Source organism: Coturnix japonica, chromosome Z (genome assembly GCF_001577835.2).
Source record: "Coturnix japonica isolate 7356 chromosome Z, Coturnix japonica 2.1, whole genome shotgun sequence".
Lineage (NCBI taxonomy): Eukaryota > Metazoa > Chordata > Aves > Galliformes > Phasianidae > Coturnix > Coturnix japonica.
This window is the reverse complement of record NC_029547.1, coordinates 49,926,568-49,942,042: the sequence shown is the minus strand read 5'-3', so window position 1 is coordinate 49,942,042 and position 15,475 is coordinate 49,926,568. Positions and strand designations below refer to the sequence as shown.

General features: G+C 51.2%; 1 protein-coding gene and 1 long non-coding RNA gene across 3 annotated transcripts in view; both read left to right on the top strand.

The window, feature by feature from the left end:
• LOC107306452 overlaps positions 1-13,667 on the top strand; it is an 18,072-nt gene extending 4,405 nt beyond the window's left edge. For both annotated transcript variants that reach the window (XM_032441432.1, XM_015849645.2), the window contains 5 exons: positions 11,384-11,470; positions 11,712-11,816; positions 12,049-12,201; positions 12,367-12,518; positions 12,898-13,667. In XM_032441432.1, the coding sequence (XP_032297323.1) occupies positions 11,384-11,470; positions 11,712-11,816; positions 12,049-12,201; positions 12,367-12,518; positions 12,898-13,090 (690 nt within the window). In that variant the 3' untranslated portion in view covers positions 13,091-13,667. The remainder of the gene's footprint in view (positions 1-11,383; positions 11,471-11,711; positions 11,817-12,048; positions 12,202-12,366; positions 12,519-12,897) is intronic.
• On the top strand, positions 3,864-7,578 carry LOC107306453. Its single transcript, XR_001552123.2, has 6 exons — positions 3,864-4,402; positions 4,555-4,657; positions 4,768-4,871; positions 5,105-5,161; positions 5,250-5,315; positions 5,428-7,578. It is a non-coding gene; the product is annotated as an uncharacterized LOC107306453 (long non-coding RNA).
• Positions 13,668-15,475: the final 1,808 nt, after the last annotated feature.

Here is a 15,475-nt window from a genome sequence, read left to right as displayed (position 1 = left end):
GAGGAGCCATTAGCCTCCGTGTAGGCTGAGCAGTCGCAGGGCTTGGAGAGGGAATTACCTTTGATTGTCAGTGGGCAAACTGACTGTAGTACAGTTGCAGCAATGTTCTCCCTGTGTCTTCCCAACAGGTGCCAGAGATTCTTAGTTCCATCCATAGAAACCTGAGAGGAAGGTGTGCATCATCTCAGCGACGCGTTTCAGAGCAGTACCTCCTTCTCATTGCTGAAAATGCTGGCCAGCCAGTTTCCCAGAGATACGCTGATGAGTGTGTTGACCCACCTTCCACAGTGTGACAGGTACCATCCTTGACAGCCCCGGGATCTCGTTCACATTAAGAGCAGGCTTGGAGGGCACTCTGTGTCCTGCCAGAAGCAAAGCAAAGCTGCAGGAGAATCCCTGAGGAGCAGGCCCTCCATTCCACTGTGCTTTCCAGCACTGGTGGGATGATCAGGGCCGCAGCAGCCACTGCTGACCAAGACAACACAGGGCCCCCATCAAGCTCCTCGGGAAGGCCATCTCAGCCCCTCCTGTTTTGCCCAGGGCCGGGCCCTCAGGCCTCCAAAAGCATTACGGGGCAGCAGGGCAGGGCCGGCAGCAAAGCCTGTATGCTTGCGGCGCCTTTGCCTTAGTGATTTGCACTGATGCCTGAGGAGGTATCCCTGTGACGCGAGTGTTGGCTCTTTGTCAGCACTACTATGGATATGTGGAAGGGCGTTTGCTTCTTCTACACAGTCATCAGAGAGGTTCTTAGAAGCACTATTCTTGGCACTCAAGAGGGGCTTTTTCTGTGGGATCCACACAGCAGAGTTGGACCTCCTTCGCCTGACTGTGAGTTACCAGACATTGCACTCTGCTTTCTGTCAGGGGTCTTTTTCACCAGTTCCCTTGCTTTTTCCTGGTTCTTGCGCCCCAGAACAGGAAGCTAGGAGAAATGTTAGGCGGCTTTGATTTGAGGTCACGGATGTGTGACCAGGGAGAACCGTTGCCTCTGTCCAGGTTTGAGAAGTCTGCAGGGCTGAGAGGGAATTACCTGTGGCCACCCACGTGTGGTGCCACTTTTGTGCCAGATCCTGCTTCTGCAGGTTAATGCTTTTCACAGGCGTGAGAGCAAGAGGCTGTGGCTGGTCAGGGGCATCGGTTTGGAGGCAGGCTTTTGTTTGTCACAGTTTGGTTATTCCTGGTTGATGTTGAGGCCAGGGTTTGGGGACCTGTTCAGCCTCTGTACAACAAAGCATCTGCTGCCAAACATTAACTTTCAGAGCCTCCACTGCTCTCTTTGCTGCCAGCACCAGGCATTCTCCCCAGGTGTGCCTCAGCAGGGATTTGGAGACTATGCAGGCAGCTTTGTTCCCCAGAGGCACCGCTGAAGGCCAGACCTGTTTCCTCCTTGTCTGAATGGGAGCTCAGCTTTGACCAGGTTGGGTGTCTGGGGAGCACTCTGAGACACAGGCACCCCATGATTGAAACCTGTTGCATTGCTTTGCATGAACACAACACACCTTTGTGCAGAGTATGCCCTCTGAACCACCTCATTAGCACTGCTGATGATGTGGCCTGCTCTCCACAGCTCTTGGGTATCTGATCCATTTTAAGCCAGCATAGAAACAAATGGAGGGAGCAGTGATGTCACTGTTCAGCTAGTGGACCATCACTGGCTCGTTAGTACAGTGGCAGCTCCAATGTTGTCTCCCTGTGTTCTTCCCAACGAGGTGCGCAGATACGATTTCTTAGGTGCATCATTCGCACTAAAGACCATTAGAGAGGCAAGAGTAAGCCATGGATGGAACGCCGTCCGCCCTTGCGGTGTGATGAAGTGTCATTCATCTCAAGCAGACTCTCTTCTCATGTGGCTGAATAAATATGCGGTATCCAGCCAGATTTCCCAGAGAGTACGCTGGATGAGTGTGTGGTGTGACCCACCCTTTCCCAACGTGACACGGGTACGCAATCCTGGAAATTCCCTTGCTAGTGTCTTTTCATTGTAGGGAGTGTGTCGTCGGAGGATCGTTGTGTGCTGCACAGAACCCGAAGCTAAAGCTCGCCGCCGGCCTACGGAGCAAGTGCCCTCATTCCACTGTGCCGCTGTTCGCAGATTCTGCCAAGGTTTAGCGCCGTCAGGGCCCGGCCTAAGCAGACGCCTGAGTGGGGCCGTTTTATAGGCGCGAGCTCGCATGTGATGCCCGATTTCTAGGAGTGATGTCCGAGTGCGGTGGCAGAGCCAGGGCTGGATAATGGCCTGTGGCCTGCCAGGCCTTCCCAAGCCGTGGTGCTGTGGCTCGGGTAGCCCTACTGACAGAGCATGCTCTTCATTTGCAGCACTACTCTGAACATGTGGAAGAGAGCATCCTTGCCCAGCAGGAACTTCAGAGAGGGTCTTCAAAGAGCTGCGCAGTGTTCTTCAGTTGATACCAGCAGAGCTGTGTGCGTGGACCTCTTCAGCATCACCACAGTGGATCTTGGTCTCCTTGGCCTGACTGTGAGTTACTACACAGGGCACCTCGCTCTCCTGCTATGGAGGAGAGGGCTATCTTTCCTCAGTTCCCTACCTTGCCATGCCTTGCCCCCCAGACAATAAAGCTGGGGAAGGGCAGGGGAAGTGTCAGGGCCATGGCTGAAGTGCCTGTGGCCGCCCATGCCAGGTACCATTTTTGTGCCAGCCCGCTGGTCATTCGCTCCTCAGACGCATAAGGGCAAGAGGCTGTGGCTGGCCAGAGGGGCAGGAGTAGCAGGCCAAAAAGTCATCTGGTGTAGTGCTGGGGCCTGCTGCAGAGAGAGACTGTGAAAGCCCTCCAAAGGCACTGTTGCCACAGGTGTGCCCCAAGGGGGGGGGGGGCAGGGCTGTGTGGCCCCAGTGCCTGGCCAGAGCTGTGAAAGAAGCAAGAAGCTGCAGGGTGCCCCGGGGAGTCCTGCTGCCTCTGTCTGGCTCTCACTGCTGTGTTCGTTTCAGTGATGCAGCCCACTGAAGGATCCTGCAAGAGTTGTGTAACGCAGACCTCTTCCAGACGTTTCTGAAGATTAAAAGCTTGCCACTGCTCTGGCTGGGGGCTCAGAGGCCTTGTCCTTCTGTCAGAGAGAGCTGAGATGGTGAGCAGGACCTAGTCAAACAAAAACCCTGTTGGGCATCCTTGTGCTAGAGCAGTGGGCAGTGTTGTGCCTTGACCTTGCCTGAGACTCAAGAATCTGAATGATGGCCATGGTGGGTCCTGATGGCTCCCTGGCAACTTGCCAGATGGATTACTTGGGGGCCTGTTTGGGACAGGGGGTGGCTAACCTGGGACGTGGAGTCCTTTGCTCTTCTGCTCTCCTTCACCCATCTCCTCATGTCTGTATCAGTGCACCCATGGGCACCACCCGCTCAGATGCTTCCATTCCTATGGAGCTCCTGCTGCCAGGGAGCAAGGCGTGTGGCTGGCACTGTGAAATCAGAGCTTTTAGGCAGGGAGGGTCATTGCCCTCTTGATGAAAAGGAATCTGTGTTTTGTACAGGCAAGAGAAATGCGGGCCCTGTTGCCAGATGTCATAGATGCCCTGCAGTTTGGCAACGTTCACATCACTCGTAATGCACTGAGTATCTTCAGGAACGTGATGAATCATCTGGGGAAGATGGCATTGCGTCACATCGCTCTGGAGCTGGCTGACAAGCTCCTGCATCTTTTAATCACGTAAGTCTGCAGTGGGAGACTGAGATCTCCGGATGGGGTGCTCGGCTGGGAATGCGCTCTTCTCTCTTTGCTCCTCTGGGCTATCGTGGGATTTCTTCTGGGCTCTGTAGCCCATCAGGCCTTGTCCCTGGCAGCTTGGTCGTGTATTCTTGTGTTGATGTGAGGGCGCACTGTGTTGCGGGGCACGCCTTGAATCACAGCGAAAGCACCTGCTGCAAGGGTTACTTTCAGGTTCTCCAGTGGCCCCTTTACTGTCAGCACCAGGCATTCTCCCAGGTGTGGCAGCAGAGAGGTGGAGGCTAAGCAGGCAGCCTGTGCCCTGGAGGCACTGCGAAGGGCAGCCCTGTCTCCTTTCCAGGTGCTTGTGGAGCTCTTCTTTGACGTGGGTAGTGTGGCTGGCGGGAGCAGTCTGAGGCACAGGCACTGAGTGCTGGAAACCTGTGGTGTTGATTAGCATGAAATTCACAGCACATTTATGCAGAATGTGACTGAGCATCTCACTTTGCTTCAGCCACATCTTCTCTTGCGCTCACCTTGGGCAAACAAGAGAGTGTTGCTGAGGTCCCCCTTTATTCCTCCTTCAGGTGTCAGATGAAGTACGGGAGTCTTCCATCCTCCTCTTCAAAGATGTGATAGAGGCTGTGGTGTGGTGGCAAAAGGGAAAAATGAAGAAGAAAGTACACTGGGGCCTGATCCCTCTGCTCTTTCGAAACAGCGATGAGAGCTCGAGCGTTGCACAGGTATGAATTTCAGACCAGCCAGTATGCAGGCAGGAGAGTGTGCCTTACACTTTCAGGGGGTGGTCTGAGAAATGGAGGGTGAGGGCAGCAGGTATTCCAGGTCCTGGGATGTGTGTCTATGGTGCCACCTCCCAACATCTTTTGCTCTGTAGGCTGCTAGGGAAGCCCTTGTTGCTTTGTGCAAAGTTCCTGAACTGGCAGGAGATCGAGCACCAGGCCATGAAGAGGAATACACTGGGGATCATGGAGTGCTTGGTGAGGACAACTCCGCAATCCCCACCCCTTTGATGAGAAAGGGACTCTGGCAGTGGGGCCGCACCTGTATCTGGGAAGCAAGGGCAAGCCCCATGCCTTTGTGTCTCCAGCTACAACAGGACAGGAGGAGGGTGCAAAAATACCTGTGGGCAGAGCGTGCTGCACCTGAAGGATTCTCAGGCTTCTCTGCGACAAGAGGCGCTCTCATTCATTGGTGAGCTCATCCCCTGGGTCCCTCTTTGAGCCCCGTCCTTGGCAGCAAGGCATAGCCCTGCAGCCTGCAGGTACTCTCTGCCCATGGCAGTAGCCCTCATCGGTGCCTTGCTCAGGTCCTCAGTCAGGCACCATCCCTGCCTGGGATGCAGGACTGCAAGCAGCTGGGCTGGCTGGACTGTGCTCCTGGGAGCGTGCTGGGTAGTGGGGATCTGACGTGAGCTCTGTATCTAGGGCTGGTGAGGCTCCACTGTGACCGATGTCAGGGAAACTGGAAGAAAACCTACAGTGGTGAGTGAGAACAGTGCCATGTGTGATGGGGCTGAGGGCAGGGGACAGAGCCTGAGCAGTGTGCAGCTGTGTTTTTCCCTGCTCAAAGGAAATGCTGCAGAGACAGAGGAACATCCTTGGGGCAGATGGAAGTATCCTGAGCAGTGCCTTCCAGGTAATCCCTTAGTTTCAGGCGCTCCTCCTGGCCTGGAAAAGTGATGGGTGGGGCTGGCATGGTCTGAAGGGGTTGGTGGGTTTCAACCCTGTTTTGTTTCCTTCTGTTGCAGTCCTCCTTCCTTTGGAACATGACACCCATCCAGTGGTCCATTCTTTGGCAACTCTGACAGTCCTGGAGCTGATACAATCACAGCGGCAGGCAAAATCAGGATGGGACAGGCTTGTAGAACTGTGTTGCCGGCTGTGGCCATTCCCTCTTTCCTCACGAGGATGACTGATTAATGCTTCCGTTATGAAGCTGTTCCTTTGGCTGTCTCCTGGTGGATTGAAGCATCGAGAATGGACGGAAATCAGAGGATTGGTCTAGATGCAAGAGCGTATCCTCAGAATTCTTGCTCCCAGTACAAAATGGGGAGGTGCTACCGATTCCCCAGAAGGGCTAAAGGCCTTTCATGAGGATACAGGTGCATTGGAGAGCTGAACAGTCAGCAGCAGCATGCATTCCCACTGAAGAAGATAAAGTCTTAAACTGGCATACATCATTCCAGGCTTGCGAAGGAGTGGCAGGAAAGCTGTCTGATGAAAAGGGATCTTGGTATACTGTTGGCTGAATATGAGCCAGTGGTGTGCCGAGGTGCCTATTAGAATGGTTGGTGAGCAAGACTCAGGAAGTAATGATGCCCCTGTTCTTGGCACTGATGAGGTCCCACCTGAAGTACTGCGTTCAGTTCAGTACGTAACCTCAGTACAGAAGGGACGTTGAGGTGCTGGAGCAGGTCTGAAGAAGGGCAGCAAGGCTTGTCAATGGCTAGGAAAATATGCCCTATAAGGAGCAACTAAAGCTTTTTTAGGCTGGGGAAGAGGAGGCTGAGATAGCTCCTAAAGCAATGTCTCCTCTTTATTTTCATGGAATCTACAACAGATGCAATGAGTGCAGTAACTTTTTGGTAGAGAGGATTTTCAGCTGCAAAGTAATTTTTTTTTTTATTTATTTATTTTTTCCAATGAGGTCCCTACCTTCAGCTCTGCATTTTCACTACCACATGAACAACAGCCTTAATACTGTGATCGTAACCATGTGCAGCAGTGAAGGTGACCACAGCTACCATATTGCCAAGATCATAAATTAAGCGGCATTACTTTCAAAGCAGCCCCCATAACATAATAGAAATAATGTATGTAAGTAACAAAAGTTATCTTTTAAAATATTTAAATGTTAAAGAAGAGAGCAACAAAGTCATAAAACAATTGGAATACGTTGTGAAATTAATTCATCAGTCGTTGCAACTCTTAGTGAGGGTCTTTGTCAGAGATTTTTGACAGTAACTGTTCCCAAATGTAGACAGTGCCAAAAAAGGTGATGACATGAACAACACCTGATTGTAAAGCGAGGCATACCTTTCTCTGCTAAGACTGGGCTTCTGAAAGTCCAGCAGAGAGACAGGATCAGAGTTTTGAGTTGAATGTCTGATTGCAACTCTACGTTCCATTTGAAAATCTGCACTTGTTTTGCCTGCAAATGGAGTTGCAAACATAAATTGATGACTTTTGAAACCTATTTTCAAGTTCCTGTATCAAAACAGAAAGCACAGTTGCATGTTTCTCTGTGTTCCAAGGACCGAGTTCAGCCAGTGTTTCAAAATGTCTAAAATTATTTGCCATAGCTTATGTTAGCACTGCACTACACCCTCCCCATGCCCTGTTTCAGGCAAGACTGCATTTGATAGGACACTGGTGTGTGTTTGTTGCTGAGCAGTAAGTGCATACTTGGAGGGGTCGAGCCTCCTCTGTGATGGCATGGGGCAGAGAAGGTGGCTGCATTGTGGGCTGTGCCTGGTCATGTGCCACAGGTTAGACATGCCTGTATAGAAGCTAGAGGCATCAAAGTTCTCAAACAGAATTTCAGAGCAATTTAAACGAAAACAGATTAGACTAGTTTAATTGGAGCTGGTTAAAAACATTCCCTGAAAAGAAACTGGATGTCAAATCAACTTAGTATTAGACAGAAAGAAGAAAAAATATCTGATGTCTTCCTAGTTTTTGTCCTCTTTATTCCTTTACTTGTATTGAAAAATAGGTAAAAACAGAAAGCATGCAATGCAAAGATTTGTGCAAGGCAACCTCCCAAGTCTGATGAAAAGGGCTTGATAGAAAACTATGTTTTTGTTTGGGGATTTTTGCTAAAAACTGCAAGTGCTTGTGAAAACATATACAAATATGATTGTTTTTGTATTGAAGTTTATGCTGAAAATAATGATAATAAATGACGAAAGAGGCACAGTCTTGTTGTTGTTCATTTTAATGTGCCTCTTTCGTCATTTTTTTTCCCCCTTGCTCAAGCTGACGTGCTCCATGCGGGGCCTTGGCTGTGTGCTGTGAACATGAGGCTGAGAGTGATTGACACCACCAGTCTATCTCCTTCTCACACTCTTTTATAGTATAAAAGACTATTGTCTTTTATAGTTTTATACGAGGCTGAGCAAGTAGTTAACCTGGTTGCAGCGAACACAATCACTGCCTCCCTCACTGAGCACTGAAAGGGCCAGGCTCTGGCACTCAGTACAGCCAGAGACCTGCACACCAGCATCTCGGGTTGGGGGCTCAGTCTGAGTCTCCTCAGACTTTTTGGCAGCAGCCTTCCTATCAGGCATGTGCAGGACCTCAGTCTGGGTCTCTGCAGTACTCTTGGTTGCTGCCTCCCGTTTCTGAGAGATCGGGACCCTTGTCTGGGCCTCCTCAGTATTTCTGGCAGCAGCCTTTCGCCGGGGAGCACCCATGTCGGAGCAGAAGACTTATCAGCACTGAAACAGGAAGACACGAGGTGCACGGACCCTGACCCCTCCTGTCCGTCTCTGGTGGGTCCTGTGCACGTTTAAATCTCTCGCCGTTGCCAGGCAACGCCCACGGCACGTCAGGCACGTCAGTCACGTAGCCGCTCCCGCTCAGCTGCCGGGCTTCTCCTCAGGCCGGGGGTTCCCTGCTCGAAGGAACCGCCCGAGATCCCCCTTGAACCACGCGGTCAGTCGCTGCTGATCGGTCCGGGACGGCTCCGAATCAGGCGACTTCGGCGATCAAAAAGGCTTCTGATTGGTATGAAGAGTATGATTTTGTATTGTAGTTTATGCTGAAAATAATGATAAAAAATGAACAACAACAAGACTGTGCCTCTTTCGTTATTTTTTCCCCCCTTGCCCAAGTCCCAAGGTAGTTTTGCACACAATTCCAAAGCTAATGCTTTATTGCTATCATATGAGTCTACTGGAAAATTAGCTACCTGTGCACTGAAACGGTGCATTCACTAGCACTGCCTCACAGTGCTGCCAACTTGTTTCACAACAGATCAGGTTTCCTCCATCCCACCCCTACTGAATCAACAGCTTGATCACCAAGGTTTGCTGCTGGGACACCTAGAACCGCAGCGACCGATCGCGAGCTTCAGTTTTGGTCGGCTCTTTCATCCAGGGAACCCCGAGAGAACAGAGCAGCCTAGCAGTGCTTGTGAAAGCGGCTGAAGAGGCATGGGCGATGCCAGGGCAACAGCGCAGAGTCCACGCGCCTTGCTTAGAAAAACCTCGGAGGGCAGTGAAGCATCATTGCCCACAAGAGATGGAAAGGAGGAGTCACGGCGTGCGAATCACGTGGGCCGTTCTACCGCGGAGAAATCCTTAAGCCGGCCATTCGTGGGTCTTCCCAGCAAGAAGGGTTGTTATCTGGCTGTGAAGCAAGTGATTTTTGGGGCAAACTCCGAGTGGATCAGCCAGCACAGATCAGGAAGGGCAAGCAGGCAGGGCAGGGTACCTTGCCATGTAGGAAGGGCTTAACACTTAGCACTTAACACGTCACTTAGGTCATTGCTCTCTTGACACACTGAAGTGCAGCTGTGGTCCGGGACATGGGGACTCAGACTGAAAGCATGAATGTCCACGCCACAGTTCAGGGCTCAGGCTGCAGAGAATGCCTGGCCTGGTCGCTGCTACAGAAGGGCAGCAGGGATACCACGTGTGTGTGATGTGAGCAGGTGGATGATCTGCTCAGCCAAAAGGCTGATAAGCATCTGGGATTGTGGGAAGGGGATCAATTGGTGGAGTTGCACTCTGCCATCCATATAGGAAGTGAGGGAGATGCTCCCCAGGCAGTGCGGGGGATCGTTTGCTCTCTCACAGTCAGGTGGGAAAAGGTGACCTCAGAGACAGCAAGGGATGGAAACATGTCCCTGTATGGGGCAACAAGCAGACTGCCCTGCCAGCTGTCCCACCTTCCCAGGTACCCTTACATAAACAGGCATGGGGCTCTGGAGCTGGAGGAACTGGGGGATGTGGATGTTGGTGAAAGGCTGCCCAAGGCTTGTCAGTCTGCTCCCCATTTTGCAACAGCATCAGTCAGGAAAAAAAGAAGGGCTGTCATCCCAGGGGACTGACAGGGGACTCTGAGGGGAACAGAGCATCCAGTATGCCACTCGGACCCATCCCACAGTGAGGTGTGTTGCCTGCCTGGAGTGTGGGTGAGAGATGTTGCTAGGAACATCAGTTGCCTGGTTAAGTTCTCTGATTGTGACCCATACTAGTTTTCCACATTGAAAATGAAGAGGTAGGCAAAATAAGTTCTTGGGTGATCAAGAGGGACTTCAGGGCTCTGGGAAGTCAGCTGTAAGGATCAGGAGCTCAAGTAGTGTTCTCCTCTGTCCTCTCAGTTGGTGACTGGGATCTGGACAAAAGGAGGAGGGTGGCCACGCTGAATGACTGGCTTTGCAAATGGATTTGAGCTCAGGGCTTTGGGTACTATAGCTTTGGATGCCGCCTTGAGGTACCAGCCCAACCCTGGCTTTCCCTGCTCTTCGCCGGGGCAGAATTTTGATGGCTCTGACCTCAGCTTGGTGACATCCCCCATGTGGGCAGGGAAGCCCTCAGCTCTCCTCTGCCCTGGGCTTCTCCAGAAGTCACAGGAAGCCCTGAATCTCCCTGCAGTGTCTCGGCTTTTGCCCAAGAGCGGGAGGCATCAGGACTATCCTCCAGGCCAGTCCTGTGGACAAGGCACCTCCCAGCCAGGCTCTACATCTCTTCCAGGGAGCCTTGCCCAGGAGAGAACTTGTTCCACCCCTGCCTCAGCATCGAAGCACTGCAACCAAAATCAGGGTCTCTCTATTTGCAGTGAAATGAAGGCCATTTCGGAGGATGAAATAATACCTCTCGCATGTATGTGCTTCAAAGCCATCTCCTATCTTCCTCCAAAATTGGACCTGAACATCTGCCTTTACAATCATGTATGTACTGGGTGATCTACTGTAGTTCCCATTGAAATCAGGGATCAGGTGAATAAGGGCCTTTCACAGAAAGATTCCTAGGCTTTGGGGAAAATCAAAAGACCAGCGGGACATGTTGACATTTCTGTAGTCAAGACAATGCAGCTGGGCAAACATAAGGGAAAGGTAGTCAAAGAAACTGGTTTTGAATGGTTTAAGTGAAGGAGTTGGGTCAAGGAAGGAACATCAACCTTAGGAAGACTTCTGACATCATGCCAACGGCCACCAGAGTGAGACTGCCACTCGGAACTTCACACGCGTCAGTAGGAGGGACAGCGTGTAAATGAGTTCCCAGAAAAACAATGTATATGCTAATACTTTCTTGGAAATCTGATGAATACGTATATGCTTGCCCTAGAACTTTCCAATGCTTCTGCCTATTGATGCACATGATAGGAGTAGCGATCCCCTGTATGTACCCAGTACTGAAAAAACACATACCTGCTTTCCAACCTTGTTTTGGTTATAGAGTCCAATTCTGCATGTCACCATGGCTCTGGATTATTCACGTGCAGAGATTACTAAAGATCCTTGCAGGCCAGGTCTTGGCCTCACTTCTCCTCCCACCCCTTCCCTCTCATTCTTGCCATGGGCCAGGCTACACGTCCGGTGTTGCACACAGCAGCTTTGCTGCCGTGCCACCTCCCCCAGGCTGTGCATAGATCTGCGGATGTCCTTCCTTGGCGGTCAGAGTGGTTCACAGCACTTCCCTTGGGGTGAGAGGGCTCTCTGAGAGACTTCCACAACCTGTTGCTCTCTCTTCTCAGACTCTGCATGCTATGGAGAAAATGCTGCAGAAGCTGCTGGTCAGCCATCGCACCTCCAGCAGAAAGGAGCTGCAGAACATCTTGCAGGTTTGTCTATTGCGGAGCTCTATCCCCAGAGCTCACTTTGGTAGAACTGGAACGCTCTTTATAGGAGTGACACTGGCAGCAGCAGACACCTGCAAGGGACCTCTGGCACTAGGCCTGTGAAGGGCTGGGCACCAGCTCAGCAGAAGCCTAGACAGATGCTGTGATTCCAGCCGGGAGCTCAGCAGAGCTGCTTCTGCTGGAGGGGGCATCAGCAGCTCCCAGGCAATTCCTCTCCTCACAGGTGCTTCTGCCCTTCACCAAATCCCAGAGAAAAACTGTGCGTGAGAGGGCCATGGAGCAGATCTGGAAGCTTTGTGGTTTCATGGCCACCGGTTTCTGTGAGGAGGTAAGGAGCCAGGACCTTTCCAGCCAGGCTATCTTCCCTTCTCTGCATCCCAGAGCAGCCTGCAGCTCAGGGTTCCCTGCAAGACAAGCTTGGGCAGAGCTGGGAGCCCACAGCATGTATCTGCCCTGAAGCCAGAGTCTTCACCCTTCCATTTACTCTGGTTCTCCCCTCCAGGCCATGTTCTTTCACTCAACATGACATGTCTTCTCTCACTTTTCCATTCTTACCGTAGCCATTTGGAAAACTCCTCCAACCTCCTCAGAGAACAGACATCGTCCTCATGGCCCTTGAAAGGACCACTGCAGACTGCGTTGATGAGGACGATGCATGGGCCGAAATTATACTGAAAGAAGTTCTGAGACAGCCTGGCATCTGGCTGATGCACGTAAGCAGTCTGAGGCTGGATTACTGTACCCTGCCTGCCCAGATCAGGCACCTGAAGCCACTTTAAGCCAGCAAAGAACAGTGGGAGGGGCAGTAACATTATTGGCAGCTGGGCAAATGGCTGCAGTACTGTGGCAGCAGCAATCTCCTTGTGTCCTCCCAACAGGTGCCAGTGATTATGGGGTTCATCTACAGACGCTTAAAAAGCAACAAAACATCAGTTCAGCAGACACTCCTCTCAGTACTTGATGTGCTGGCCTACCAGTTCCCTAGGCATGTGCTGACAGCTGTGTTGATCCACCTTCCACAGACTGACAGGTACCAGCCCTGACAGCCCCGGGATCTCGTTCACGTTAAGAGCAGGCTTGGAGGCACTCTGTCTGCCAGAGCGAAGCAAAGCTGCAGGAAATCCCTGAGGAGCAGGCCCTCCATTCCACTGTGCTTTCCAGCATTGTTGGGATGATCAGGGCTGCAGCCACCAGTGCTGACCAAGACAACACAGGGCCCCCATCAAGCTCCTCGGGAAGGCCATCTCAGCCCCTCCTGTTTGCCCAGGCCGGGCCCCCAGGCCTCCAAAAGCATTCGGGGCAGCAGGGCCAGGGCCGCAGCAAAGCCTGTATGCTGCCGGGCCTGCCTTAGTGATTGCACTGTGCCTGAGGGGCAGCCCTGCTGACGCAGTGTTGCTCTTTGTTTGCAGCACTACTATGGATATGTGGAAGGGCGTGCTTTCTTCTACACGGTCATCAGAGAGGGTCTTAGAAGCACTAGTGTGCGCAGTACCTCCTTTCCCTGACTGTGATTTACCAGACAGTGCACTGTACTCTTTTTCAGGGCTCTTTTTCTCCAGTTCCCTGCTTTTTCCTGTCTTGCCCCCCAGAACAGGAAGCTAGGAAAATGTAGGGGTTGATTTGAGGTCATGGATGGGTGACCAGGGAGAGCCATTGTACAGTCTGAGCAGGCAACATGGTCAGAGTGGGGAAGTGCCTGTGGCCACCCACCTGTGGTGCCTATTTTGTGCCAGCTCCTGTAGATTACGCTTTTCACAGGCGTGATAGCAAGAGGCTGTGGCTGGTCAGGGGGCAGGAGGAGCAGGCTTTGTTTGTCACAGTTTGGTTATTCCTGGTGATGTGAGGCCAGGGTTTGGGGACCTGTTCAGCCTCTGTTCAACAGAGCTTCTGCTGCCAGCATTAACTTTCAGAGCCTTCACTGCTCCCTTTGCTGCCAGCACAAGGCTTGGAGTCTGTCAAGGATAACTTCCTGGTCCAGGTAATAGAGGGACAAAGCCTAGGTGAAGCCTTAATGGACCCAGTGCTTACCAATGCATAGGAGTGCATTTGAGAGGTTAAGATTGGAGGCAGCCTGGGCTGTACTGACCATGCCTGTCACAGAGTTATCTAGATCAGTGTATGTCTGTGACAGGGGGATAGTAGCCCCTTGGTGGAGTTTGTGATCTTGAAGAATGTGGGCCTGGCAAAAAACAGAGCTAGAACCCTGTGCTTTAGGAGAGCAAACTTCCGGCTGCTCAAGGAACTGCTGAGTGGGATCCCCTGGGAAACTGTCCTTAAGGGCATGGGTACAGAACAGAGCTGGCAGCTCTTTAAGGACACCCTTTTGAGAGTGCAACAGCTCTCCATCCCCCAGCAGAAGTTGCTGAGCAGGGAAGGCAGACAACTGTTCAAAAACATGCAGCTTAAACTGAGAGAGAAAAGGGAAATGCGCAGGAAGTGGAAGCAGGGTTGTGTAGCCTGGGAGGAATACAAGGCTGTTGTCTGTGTATGTAGAGATAGGATTAGGAAAACCAAGGCGCAAATGGAGCTGAACTTGGTGAGGGATGTGAAAGATAGCAAGAAGGAATTCTACAGCTACATAGGCAGGAGGAGACAGGCCAAGGACAGTGCTCCCCCTCTGATGAAAGGTAATGGGGTGCAGGCTTTCTGAGACATAGAAAAAGCTGAGTTACTCAATGAGTGCTTTGTATCAGCCTTTGCAGGTGGTTAGGCTCTTCCCATGCCTGCCAGGATACTGAGCATGTAGGTGAGGGTGTGGGGAGTGATTTCTGTCCCACTGAAACAGTGGAACAAGTCTGAGTCCTCCTCATGAAACTGAATGTGTATAAGTCCATGGGGCCAGATGATATCCATCCTAGGGTTCTGAGACTGATGGCTGATGTGGTTGCCAAACTGCTCCCCACCATATTTGAAAAATGGCTGAAGTCTCTGATGACTAGAAAAAGGGAAACATTCCTTCTATTTTTAAGAAAGAGAGAAAGGAAGACCTGGAAACTACAGGCCTGTGAACCTTACCTCTGTGCCTGGGAAAATGATGGAGCAGATCCTCCTAGAAACTATGCTAAGGCACATATGAGACAAAGAGGTGACCTGAGACAGCCAGCATGACTTCAAGGGTAGATCTTGCCTGACCAGTCTGGTGGTTTTCTATGATGGAGTGACAGCTTTGGTGGGCGGGGAAAGGATGATGATGTCACCTACCTGCTCTTCTGTAAAGCCTCTGACATGGTTTCTCACCACATCATTTTCTCTAAATTGGAGAAGTATGGATTTGAAGGATGAACTGTTTGATGGATTAGGAATTGGCCGGCTGGATGCAGACAAAGGGTTGTGATTAATAGTTCTGTGTTATAGAGACATACTTGATTAATGGAGGACATGACTACATGATCCTAGGTTAAGGCCTACGCGCTGTGGTGTGTTAGACTGATAATGGTCAGTCACAGTCCTTGACAAAGTCAGCAAGATGCATAAGCATAACAAGAGTTGCATTAGCAAAAGAGCAAAAAGTTACACTTTAGGGTGAGGTAAGAAGTTGCTTACTGCCAACAAATCAGAGTAGAAACTTAGGTGTGTGCCATCCACATACTCAACAATTGATTATGGAGGTGTTATGTGTGATTCAAGCCAGTGATCAATCAGAAGCACGTTTTATATTATTTAAGAGGTTTTTTGTTGTTGTTGTTGGTGGTGGTGGTGGTTTTTTTGGGTGGTTTTTTTTTTTTTTTTTCCCCAATAAACTGTCTCTGTTACTTTCATAAAGTGCCAGTCTGTTCTTTTTTTTTTTTTCCCCAGCACTGTGTCAGGGTGAAGGCCAGTCACAAGCGGTGTCCCTCAGGGGTCGGTCTTGGGACCAGTGCTCTTCAACATCTTCATCAGTGACACAGATGATGGCATTGAGTGCACCCTCAGCAAGTCTGCAGATGATGCCAAGCTGAGCAGTGCAGTCAGTACACTGGAAGGAATGGAAGTCATGCAGAGGGACCT